Source organism: Anolis carolinensis, chromosome 1, assembly GCF_035594765.1.
Source record: "Anolis carolinensis isolate JA03-04 chromosome 1, rAnoCar3.1.pri, whole genome shotgun sequence".
Lineage (NCBI taxonomy): Eukaryota > Metazoa > Chordata > Lepidosauria > Squamata > Dactyloidae > Anolis > Anolis carolinensis.
The window spans coordinates 272,220,019-272,232,840 of record NC_085841.1 but is presented as its reverse complement, the minus strand read 5'-3'; the positions used below and the strand labels follow the sequence as shown (position 1 = coordinate 272,232,840).

General features: G+C 38.8%; 1 protein-coding gene across 3 annotated transcripts in view; it reads left to right on the top strand.

The window, feature by feature from the left end:
- insc (INSC spindle orientation adaptor protein) overlaps positions 1-12,822 on the top strand; it is a 167,990-nt gene that overhangs the window by 76,657 nt on the left and 78,511 nt on the right. For all 3 annotated transcript variants that reach the window (XM_062967675.1, XM_062967676.1, XM_062967677.1), the window contains exons 3-6: positions 8,906-9,251; positions 9,935-9,987; positions 11,011-11,134; positions 12,431-12,544. In XM_062967675.1, the coding sequence (XP_062823745.1) occupies positions 8,906-9,251; positions 9,935-9,987; positions 11,011-11,134; positions 12,431-12,544 (637 nt within the window). The remainder of the gene's footprint in view (positions 1-8,905; positions 9,252-9,934; positions 9,988-11,010; positions 11,135-12,430; positions 12,545-12,822) is intronic.

Below are 12,822 nucleotides of genomic sequence, written 5' to 3'. Positions count from 1 at the left end.
AAATTCTGGACCACTCTGAAAACAACATTTTCAGACTATACAGATAAACCATTGAAATCCACAAGCACATAGACAATTTCAACAGAAAGGAAGAAACCAAGAAAGAGAACAAAATCTGACTACCAGTTTTGAGAAACACCAGAATCAAGATAGTAACTAATGAACACCACCCAGACACAGGAAGCCCCCAGGTAGCAAGCATTCACAGGCCAGGGAACACCATCCAGACAAAGGATTCCCTCAGGCAATAAACACTCCAAGAGAACAAAGACCTGGCTACTTCCAGACACATATCCTCGCTATTGACTATGCAATCTTCTCAAAGTACTCACAAGCTAATGGATGGATCCCACTCAGACACTTGCAAATCAGGCTGGCTAAAGGCGTCCTTCACTCTTGGTTAATAGACATTTGTTTTTTCTTCAACCCTGGACATTCCATTGGATATAGACGCCACTTGCTTTACTACCATCAGATCCTCTAAAGATGCCAGCCACAAATGCAGGTGTAAGGTCAGGAGAAAATGTTGCTAGAACATGGCCATTCCAACCATACAACACTCCATTTAGAAAAACAGTTTAAACATCCAAAGAAAAATGATAGGTAAAGGCACACACAGACTGCAAACAACTGGAAATATAAGGAGTCCAGGCAGAAACGGTTTTCAGTGGCCTATTCTCTGGATTCTCGATTTAAAGGAGAACTTCATTAAGGAAAAATTCTTATTGTGGGGTAGGAGGAAGTAATTTTACCTCCCCTCAAGGCTGCACCCCTACTGATACTGTGCTTACACATTAATTTCAGCTTTTGTTTATAGCCTCAAATTATATGGTGCCTATACATGAAATGAAAATTTATATTCTGTTAACAGCTTCACATAATGTTGGAATTTGTCCCCTAACAGAGAGGAGCAAAGAGAGAGTTGGAGACTGTCACCGCTCTCACCTAAGTCTGTTCCCTGCGACAAGTGTCTTATTTTATCTAATGGTAGGTCCAGAACTGTTGAAATCACTGTATTCTCCCCACCCAGATGCTTTTAAAACTTACACTTTCAAATAATGTGGATATTTGCTATCTTCTTTATATCCAAGAACCTAAGTGATTGCATATATTTGTGTATATCTTTACCTCATGTACAAGTCAAAGCAGGTTTGGGGGTCAAAATTATGGATTTTAATAAATTATGGATAAATCAAGGGTTATTCCACAGAGATGGGACAGGGCAGCATCACCACAGGGGGTCAGTCACCATCATTTCCCCACTTAAACATCCATGAAGACTGAAATAGTGCCATGTCAGAGAGAGTAGAGAAGTTTGTGCTACTTTTAAGTTCTCTTGAGATAGACAAAGTACTTGCCTTTCACCATTCTACCCTGAGAAGAGGATGGTTAAGGATACTTACATTGACCCATGGATAAATCCACCCAGGTTTTAGGAATCATTTTTTTCACAAAAAATTCTAGATGTATATACACATATATACAGGATATATTGCAATAATGAAATATCTTTCAAACCCAATTTGATAAGCTGATCCTGGGCAATTCAAAAATAGAATGTTTTTTTTCTTTGTGCCTTCTCTTGGGTGCTCTGAAATATCAATCATAATCTCAGTCAGAATTGTCAGTGAATGCTGAGAGCTTTGAGAAATACCATTCCTCTATTTAATTAAACAATACTTTTCCCTTCCTAGAGGGACTCTTCTTCTTTTGTGATGTAAATGTGGCAGGCAGGCACACTAGAGAATGATGTTGCTTTTGAAGAATAAATTAAAGTACTGTAGCAATAGGGGTAGGAGTGGGGGAGATAAAGATGCTCTGCCAGCTCCCAAAATTGCTAAGGGGTCAGAACAATTTTATTACCTGACATGGAAGACTTTCATTCTGTTGTCTCTTGCCCCATCTACACTGACCACTTGTGTCAATGCAGAGGCAAATCAGTCCTGAGGTGGCCAGATGCTGTAAAGGGCTGCTTCGTAGTAATATGGAACATCTTACTAAGGTCTTGCCATGCATTAGCTAAAGTTGGTAGCAAGTCTGAATTCTTTGTACGGTATTAAAACAGCATGCATTCTGTAATTTAATGTAGATATTATTCATCCAAGATCTAGAAAATTCTTCTGTTGGGCTCTCTGGTGCTCTGTAAGCATTACTTGAGACTAATGTGGAAGCATGTAATTTTGGTTAGGGCATATGGTCAACTGTTATGAAACATGTTTGACAGATATTTGCGGAGTTAAAAAATATACCAAGAAGATAGAAGCTGGAATGAAAAAGTACAATCATATTTTTTAGTTTGAAGCTATGTATGTGTTTGAAATGGTACATGTTTTCTTGGCCAAATTAGTTAAGCCTTTTAAAACAAGCAACAATACCACCACTACATTTTCCTCATTCTTTTTCTATCCAGTCCACTGTCATGTAGAGAAAAAATTAAACAGTTTCCCTGGACATCAAATTTTACTCCACTTCAGGTCATCATCATCTTTTGTAGTCTGTGTAGATATGCTCATAGCACCCTATAGCTCTTTCATATGAACATTTCACAATATATGTGAATCCCAAAGTTTCTGTTTGCTGAAACATGCAGGCCTAACAAGTCTTCACACCAGTGTTTTTAATTCAAGTCAGCATGGCACTACTGAAAATCTGTCAAAAATATTCCGCATGAACATCTAGGATCTAGGCTGCATTCCAATTTTTTTCAAGAGTACCATTATTATTTTTTCAGTACTTTCAGCCTGGATTAATAAAATCTCATTAGTGTCTGAACCGAGAGCACCACTAAGAGGAACAGTAAGGTCAGTGCTATTTCTGTGATTGTTAGTTTGGGCTCAGAATGATTGCCATTCTAATACCTCTAATAGGCTCAGGAAAATCAACCTAGCCATTCTTCCCCTGTAAAGGTTTCTGTTTGCTGCTTCACTTATTGATTTTAATTTTAACTGAAATCAAGGAAGCAATCCAGGACGCAGAGGTGCTGAGAGCTACGGCTTGGAGCTTTCTGTGTGTTCTAAATGGCAAAATGGTAGCTGTGCTTAGGATTCCAATTAGAAATATGAATTATACCTAATGTAGCAATTTTACATATTTTGTTGCTACAATAAAAGATCAGTTGCATTTATATTCATGGATGGGTTTCATTTTGCATCCATATCAGGGCCGGTTCATAATTGAAGCTGTTGAAGGCGCAGCTTGGGGCGCAGCCCTTGCTGGGAGCTCTCGTGGCGGCAGCAGTGGCAACCATTGGGTTGCTCGCCGCGGAACGAGCAAGTCCTCTGCAAGATCTCACGAATTATCGCGACATTTCGCGAAATCTCGCGAGAAAGCGAGGCCTTCCTGGAGTTCCGCGGCTTGAGAGCACGCCGCCGCTGCCGCCGGTAAGTTGGGGGGGGCATAATTTCAGGGGGCATGCAGCCCTAGGTTTGCTTACATAGTGAAAAAACCTAGGGCTGCTGCTGATCTATATGTACAAGATATAGGCTACAACCAGGCTGCCTATATGCAGAATTTTGGCATCAGGAATGGAGGAGATCACAATCTCAATTCTGTATGGTCTAGCATAGTGTTGTAGTAATTACAGAGCCACACAACTTCTGGTTACTCCCTGACCCCCAGAATTACTGAAGAGTAACTGCAACTGCAACTCCCCCTCCCCCCCCCACCATTTTATTCCAGGTGTGGAATGGAGTGGATTTGGAAAGTATCTGGCTACATAGCAGTATTTATTTATTTATTTATTTATTTATTTATTTATTTGCAGCATTTATATTCCGCCCTTCTCACCCCGAAGGGGACTCAGGGCGGATCTTATTGCACACATAAAGGCAAACATTCAATGCCATGACACAGAACAGAGACAGAGACAAGACGCAGGCACCGGGCTGGCCTCGAACTCATGACCTCTTGGTCAGAGTGATTTGTTGATAGGTTGCAGCTGGCTTGCTTTCCAGCCTGCACCACATCCCAGTCCATGAAATATAGTACGTGAACTTATTATATCTCTCAGGGTCCTCAGTGGATGCAGTGGGGATAGGAGGATACTGAAGGCATTGCTAACCAGATATATTATTGACTCCTATGGGTTTTGTTCTCCAGGCACACAACTTCTTGTACTGAAGAGAGTACAGGCAGCCCTCAAGTTACAAACATCTGACTTACAAATGACTCATAGTTAAGAATGGGTGTGAGACAACAAGACGTGAGAGAAATCTACTCCTAGGAAGGGAAATTCACTCCTGAAAGAGATATCATGGAGAATAGGTGTCTCCTAGGCATGTGCGATGGATAAAAAAATGTTTCAAAAGTCACTACAAAATTAGGGGGTGCTGGAGTTTTGTTTCTAAAGTGTTTCTAAAGTATGGTAAAGGCAAAGGTTTCCCCTGACGTTAAGTCCAGTTGTGACCGACTCTGGGGGTTGGTGCCCATCTCCATTTCTAAGCCTAAAAGCCAGCGTTGTCCATAGACACCTCCAAGGTCATGTGGCCGGCATGACTGCATGAAGCGCCGTTACCTTCCCGCTGGAGCAGTACCTATTGATCTACTTACATTTGCATGTTTTCGAACTGCTAGGTTGGCAGGAGCTGGGGCTAACAGCGGGTGCTCATTCCACTCCCGGAATTTGAACCTGGGACCTTTTGGTCTGCAAGTTCAGCAGCTCAGCACTTTAACACACTGTGCCACCAGGGGCCCCTTCTAAAGTATAGTTTGTGAAAATGTTGTTGCTATAACAAAAGTAACAACATTTTTTTGTTATAGTAATTATGCAATTATTATAATTGGGGAAACTTCAGGGGCTCCTTTCTACCTCCTTTTTACAGCTATTGAGGTGATACTACAATGGTGGAACAGATGTAACACTCTTAGCCCATTAAGTTTCAAAATGTTTCACTTATCCACAGACTTTTGGGGAATTTTCAAAATTTGTATAAACAACATTAAAAAAAACCCTACAAGAGCTATTTCCTTGAATTTTCTAAACAATGACATAAGATAACAGGGGATAATTCCCCCCAACTTTCAGAAGTATTCATACATCTACTGATTTTAGAGATTTTTTAAAAAAAGCTTTAACAAAATTTTTTTTAAAAGCCACAGCAGCTATTTCATTGAATGTCTCTCATATTAACCAATAGAAAACAATATTAACCAATTCTACATTTTCATAAAATCCTAGAGTTAGAAGGTATCCCCAAAGGCTATCTAGTCTGCTCTGAGTCCCCCTTGTGGTTGAGAAGAGTGGGGTACAAATAAAGTAAATAAATAGTCCAACTTCTCTTTTCTAGGCAGAAGGGCACCATGAAAACTCTCCTGACAGATGGCCATCCAGCCTCTAAACTAATTAATATGCTTCCCCTATTCAATTGGAAGGGACCCCCAAGGGCCATCCATTTAGGGATTTCATCCCAGCCCAGCACAGAGATTTACTTACTAGAGGTATCAGTCAGTCCTCCTCTTTGTAGATTTAACCATTCATTGGAACTTTGTCTGGCTGCTGCTACGGAGGGACAAATCTCTCCCCTCTTGATTGGGACTTTCTGATGTGAGCAGAATTCTGGGAAATGTAGTTTAGGGCAGGGCCTTTTGCATTCTCCGCCATAGGGCTCTTTGCCTAAAATTCGGTGCTTTCTTTCCCAGCCAACTCTGCTCCCTGCTTTCCCTCTTCTAATGGTGAAAAGCCATTAATTTGAAGAGGAAAGACAGCCTTTTTGGTTTGCTCCCTTGCACTGAAAATAAAATAGACTATTGGGAGGATTCTGAGATTTTCAAAATGCAAACGAAAAAGGATTGGGTAAGTTTTGATTTTTAATTTTTTTTGTGCAGGCCATTCCCACGTGTCAGATATTGCCTCATAAGTACAAATGTAACAAATTTTATACAACTTGCAAGGACTGATGAAAAAATTTCACACCTTTAGTGTCTCCACTGAAGCTTTATCAACAATACTTGTTTCCACAACTAGCCATTTTTTTTTCAAAATCCAATTATCACGGGGAGAGAAAGTGAGGTGAAATTTTCTGAACAGGGGCACAGACATCAAAACAAACACTGCAGGGGTGTATACCCTTCCCTATGCTATCCCTATGTGTGTCTAGTTGTGTGGGAACACTAATGGTGGGTTTTTGGGCTTGTCCACAACCATTACATGTTTGTCCCTGCTCACAAATACTTAGCTAGAAGCAGAATTTACCAAAAGAAATTTGATAACTGAATGTCAAAACGTGGGTCTGTTATATAATTAGCAGCCTTGTCACAATGATGGCAAGATATTCATATGCATGGAATCAGAATGATGGGAGCAAAGTTTAGTTCAGAAGAAATTGATAACGTTTTTGTGTTGCAAATGCTGCTGTGTAAATAAATAAAACTATTGATAATTTTAATATTTATATAATATTTATATAATGCATTGAATAATTTCTATAGTTCTGTGTCTATGTTGTGCCACATTAGAATATTGTATTCAATCAAAGGGTGGATGTTTTAGAAATGGAAACTGCTGCACAGTTTACTCTGCATCTAAATTATAGGCTATGTGTAGCTGTGGTTCACTTTCTTTTATTTAAAAACCCTGGATACATCAACCTTATTCTGGGTACAGAAGGAAACATCTGCTTTCAGCACAGATCTCCCAGTCTTTTTTATCTGTGCCTTACTTGCAACATATAGATGCCTGTTTGTAAAAAGTTCAGCATTTATTTGGACGATTGAGTTCCTTTGATTGAACAGTGAAAATTTGGGATTTTGGCAAGCGTAGTTCAGAAAAGAATGACTCCAAGCTCTGAATACATCTTGATTTATAATTATTGAGGAAGTGAAGATAGTGAGTACCCAGATTCGTTGCCTCAACAAAATAATAGAACACATCATGAAAGTTGTTGGTAAGTTGGTCTAGTACATTTTTAATGTTGCCTACTAAATCTTGGTATCTTTGAAATAGAATTTATTTATTTGTGACTAATAATAAGGACAGTGAAAGGGTATATTTCAACAACAAATGCAGCTTCCTAAATTTGGCAAGTGGCAGAAATGTGACTCTATGTAGAAATACCAGGAAATGAATTTGCAAGGTATCTAAGGTGTTGATTATTGGAGATGCTGCATGACTAATTTAGCACACGTGGATTTCTTGGGTTGAACTGATTTAGAGCTCATTATCATGTGTTCAATCCAAAGCTCTATTGAACTGTAGCAGGCATTATTCTATTTTGTACAGCATTATTCTATCTGATACATTTTTGCAGTAAGAAAATTAAAGGTGCAATGAAAAATACACCTTAATGCAATTGGCAATATGGGTCATAATTAGAAAATTGTATTTCTTTTGCTGTATTGATGTAATTTTCTGTCAGACTTCAAATTTCTAGCATTGCAGTAAATTAAAAGTTTGGTTGGGCATTTAGAAATGTGGTTTAAACATCCAAAGAGGCAAAGAAAGTTATCAAGGGAATGCATACAGAGGAAATATGTGTAAGAGCTCTAGGAGTGGATTTCTATTATTCTGTATCTCACTCTTTACAATGCTAGAAATGTCAAAATGATTGGAACATTTCATCAAGGGGCTTTATTCCTACCTAGAGAGCAATGTCCTTCTTTTGCCCACACTTAACTGTAGCCCAGCAAATAAACTGAAGACAGAAAGAGAGAGAAAATCAGAGATGGAGAAAATTAATTGTTCAGTCTTCTTAACCTTATATTGAGAGTACCTTACTGGGGCTAACTATCTGAATGCTCCATTTGTGGCTAAGGGAAGCCCTTCTAGCTGTTTTGGATCCAACACAAATCCTGCAGGCATTGTCCGCAGCATCCAGCTCAACATTTGCATTATGTCTACAGAGTTCTCTGGAACCAAGGAAGTATCAATTTTGTAATGTCTTTCATGGTTACATACATTTTGTTATTTCTCTTCTGGTTGACAATGCCAAGACACCTCAGGGACAGAGCTAAAGTATTTTGAGTCTATGTCTTGGTGAAGCTGTTTTTGTTACTTTCCACAATACATGGCAAGATTGTTATGCAACTTAACATGGGGTTCAAGTGGATCAGGGAGAACTGTTTCCTTAGTACAGTAGAGTCTCACTTATCCAACGTTCTGGATTATCCGATGCATTTTTGTAGTCAATGTTTTCAATACATCATGATATTTTGGTGCTAAGTTCATAAATACAGTAATTACTACATAGCATTACTGTGTATTGAACTACTTTTTCTGTCAAATTTGTTGTATAACATGATGTTTTGGTGCTTAATTTGTAAAATCATAATCTAATTTAATGTTTAATAGGCTTTTCTTTAATCTCTCCTTATTATCCAACATATTCACTTATCCAATGTTTTGCCGGCCCGTTTACGTTGGATAAGCGAGACTCTACTGTACTAGCTTTTTGTGAAGTAAGGAGAAAAAAAGAGAAAACCTTTAATAGCAATGTACGTGAGAGCCAATGTGCTATAGTGCTTTCAGTGTTGGACCAGGACAGCGGAGGACCAAGAATTGAATCCCCAATTGGATATACAAACCCATTGAGTGACTTTGGGCACTCTGTCTTAGAGGAAGGCAAATGCAGCCTCCTCTGAATAAATCTTGCCAAGAAAACCCAAGAAAAGGGTCGCTTTAGGATCCCCATAAATGAGAAATGATTTGAAGACTTGAGTAATGTATGTAATGTTTTGTTGTCTGTTCTCTTAATGTTTGCAAAATCTAATGACATTCATTTAGCACTGTGTATTTATCTTAACTTTAAAGAGAACAATGAAGACTCTGTACAGAACTTTAAGAAGGAAATGGCACATTTATGCACCAGAACCCACTGATTTTGGATCACAACTGTTGAATGGGAGGCAGTATGCATGAAAATGAACTAACTCATAGTATTTTGTTATCTCGCCTTTCCTGCTCTGTTTTTAGCATGCATTTAATCCAGATGGATTCTGTCCAGCGGTGGATGGAAGACTTGAAGTTCATGACGGATTGTGAGTGCATGTGTATCCTTCAGTCCAAACCAATCAGCATAGAAGAAGATGCACAGAGTGAATTTTCCCTTTCATCACAACACAGTGACTGTGTCAACTTGCAGTTGTTGCTGAAAAGAGCTTGGATTATAAGCACTGAGCTGACCAGAATTGTACAGAAATTAGAGAAGAACAGATGGCAGAGAGTTCATAGCATGACAGTAAGGGTCAACTGCCATGTACGTTCAATGATCAGTGAATACAACACATTCACAAAGAATTCATGGGAAGAGATGAAGCAGGTAGGAATACAGTGGAAACATGGATCTTTATCAAATGATCACTAGCATTCAAGATACTTATATGAACTCAGTTAAAAACCTTATGAATCTGTAAAAGTGAAAAATTTTATACAGTAACACAGAGAGGTGCCATTGGTCCATGGAACCCAATGTTATCAATACTGGGTTGCAATATCCTTGCAGGATTTCAGGCAGGAGGTTTTCTAGCCCCAATGAGACAACAAATATTGTTTTGTGTGCATACATTTTATGTATGCAACGTATTTTAAACATAGCAAAATATATAATAAATCCCTTTAGATTTCAAGATTGCATAGCACTGAGCCATGGTGGTGTCAAACTACATTAATTCTGCAGTGTAGCTGCATCCTAAGAGGGCTATGCTGGGGTCCTAGATTTTAGCCCCCAAATCTATTTAGAGCTGCAAAAGGGAACTACAAGCAAACCTCATGGAAAACTCCCCTGACTTATTGGAAGGAATTATGGAGAGTAAATACCTTAAAGGCAATAACCCAAAAAATAGGATTTAGAGTCTGAGCCCGCTTTCAATCCTGTGGCTGCCTGCAGGATTCTGGGGTTTGTAGTTTAGGAAGGGGCTTTCCCCATTCCTGTAGATTGACCTATATATTTGATATTTAAAATTAAAAGAAAATGCCAATAATTAATTTTTCTTTCTTCCGCAGTATGAAACAATGCTGGTAGAAAAATGTTCAGAACTTACAACTGTTACTGAAAGGTAAACTAAAATATTATTAATTACTATAATTTAACCATAATAAATGGGTCTTAAATACTTGGGTCATGTTTTAAAGAATAATGGTATTGCAATGGATTTTACATCAAGATTGGAATTGGAAAGTATTTGCACCTTCAGATGTTGTTGGACTGCAACTCTCAACAGTCTTAGCCAACATAGCTCAAAGAGAGATGCTAGAAGTTGCATATGGAGTACTGCTTGATTCCCACCTCAGAATCACTGGAGGAGGGAATAATTCAGATATTGTGCAAGATCTGGAAACCTTAGGTGCATCTACACTGGAAAATTAATGCAGTTCAATACTGTTTAAGCTGCCACATTTTAGTTATGGGATCCTGGGAGCTGTATTTGGTGAGGCACCAGAACTATTTGGCAGAGGAGGCTGAAAACCTTGTAAAACTACAACTGCCAGGATTCCACAGCACTGTGCCATGGCAATTAAAGTGGTGTCAGACCACATCCATTTTTTTTAGTGCAGTTGCACTCTCTGATGAACACAGTATTTTTTTTATTACTACGGGAATGCTGAGTAAAGCTGGAGGGAAATGCCATGTGTTTTATAGAATAGTTCCCATATCAGAAGGCAATGCAATTTCTCTTACTAGAAATGCATGGAGGTCTTTGTTTTATCATATCCAATTTGTGCATGTTCAAGTGCATCTACATTGCCTAATTGTGGACATCTGATTCCATTTTATGGAATCCTGGGATTTGTAGCTTGGTGAGATACTTAACAGACTTGGGCGCAGAGCACTGAAGTACTCTGGCAAGAGGATTCTATGTAACTCCCACACAACAGATCCCAGGATTCCCTAAGACTGAGACATGACACTAACACTGGTATTAAAGTGCTATAATTGTGTTATCTGGATGAACCCTTAACTAATCACCATATTTATATGTCAGCTACAATTTAATTTCACACTTTATTAAGCCCCAGTTTGTTTATCAACTCATTATCAAAGTAGGTGCAACATTTTTTTTAAAAAAATTTCTTTTCAGGTGCATACAGATCGAAGATGAACAGATTCTAAAGTCTATGAAATCTTGTATTAATGACACACTGACTACAGTTGCACAGTATTTTGGCCAATTGATAGAACTAGCTTTGACCCATGAAATAAAGGTACATATTTTTTCTTCTTAAGGAAAATATTTTGAATGCCTTTAGATCTATTTCTTATAGTCACCCTACTATAAGGCTCTGAATTATTAGCAAAGTCTAATGTGCTGTGATTTCTTTAGAAATCTGGAGAAAAACTGTCTGCTTGAAATTTATTTATTTATTTATTATTCAGACTTATATGCCGCCACTCCCCTAGGGCTCAGGGCAGCTTACAAGAGCAGGCTAAAATCTAACAATTTAAAAACATCTTTAAAACATCTTAAATATGCCTTCAAATATCCAAAATCCAAGATTATTAAATTTTCTTGTTTTCTGATGAAGCACTGAAGGCTAGCATGGCGTTAGTACATGTCTCCTACCGCCTTATCCCACACTTGGGGCTTTTGACCCCTTGCTGCACTTTGCGGACGGGGCCTGCTGAGCGCCATCACATGTTGCTAGCTTGGCCCAACCCCACTGATCTCCGAAGTGGAGAGGAACCATCACAAGACAGAGCTACCCTCATTTGTCTCCCCCTTTTCCCCATCCTTGAGATGGGGGAAGGGGGCAGGGTATGTGCAGGGCGCTGGGAGGTGCCTCGTGAGCCTGCCATTTTGCGGGCAGAACAAGATGCGGGGGAGGGGGCTCATCTGTATGATGAAGTCCCTGGTTATCTATCCAAGTTGAATTCTGTAGAAAGAGTACATGTGTGGAAAGAATTCCTTATATACGCGTAATGCTTCCAATAAAATTTTGGAAGTGTTAATGTCGGAGTGTTGTTTGATTCACCCAAATCATTCTCAAACAAAAATGAATAGAATGGCACTTCAGCATTTTCTTATGCAGCTCACAGGCTTGTAAATACAAATCTATATGATTTAAAAAGATGCAGTGGCACTAAAATGTGCACTAAAATTGTTTTCCAATGTTTATAGTGCACTAAAATCTATTTCCAATATGTGTAGACAAAGTCTGCTTGGACAACATGCCATTTCCTTCTTCTTTTCTATTTCCTTGGGTCTCCAAATGTATTAGAACAGCTTTTGGGGATGGGCACAAAGGAATACAGGGTGGAAAAGTGGTGAAGAGAAAGGTTGGCCTGCTGCCAGCGCAGTTGTTGGATGCAATCTATTGTAATCCAGACTCCAGTACTTGGATTGAATGACAGCATTGGCAACTAGGAAGAGACAGCATTTGCAATAAGTCTTTCTTTAACGCTAAGTTTTAAACTGATTAAATCTCCAAGCAGTCTGGACGGCGCTTCTTTTATGATATGTGCGGAAGTCAATGAAATTTATTTTGGTCTGTGTCACACAGAATCTGGTGAAGGAAATAGATTCATCAGATAATCTCTATTCCGCTGAATCAGCTACAAGCAACTTATTCAGTCTGACCCAGGAAGGCTCCCATTTGTGTCGCATCATTGCTAAGGTAAGTTACACATGGGCACCTATGTGTTTCCGGGAAAAAAAATTATATAGGAAGTATCTGGGCTATTCTGCATTATAACATATGATAGGAAAGCTGGGCCAGTCTTGCTGTTCTATCATCTATCTATCTATCTATCTATCTATCTATCTATCTATCTATCTATCTTTTTTTCTTTCTTTATTAAAAACCCCACACATTAGCCATAATGACCTGTTTGGTTACAGAGATTAGTGAATATGTTTCAATAAGGATAATAAATAGTAAAATAATTACAATTT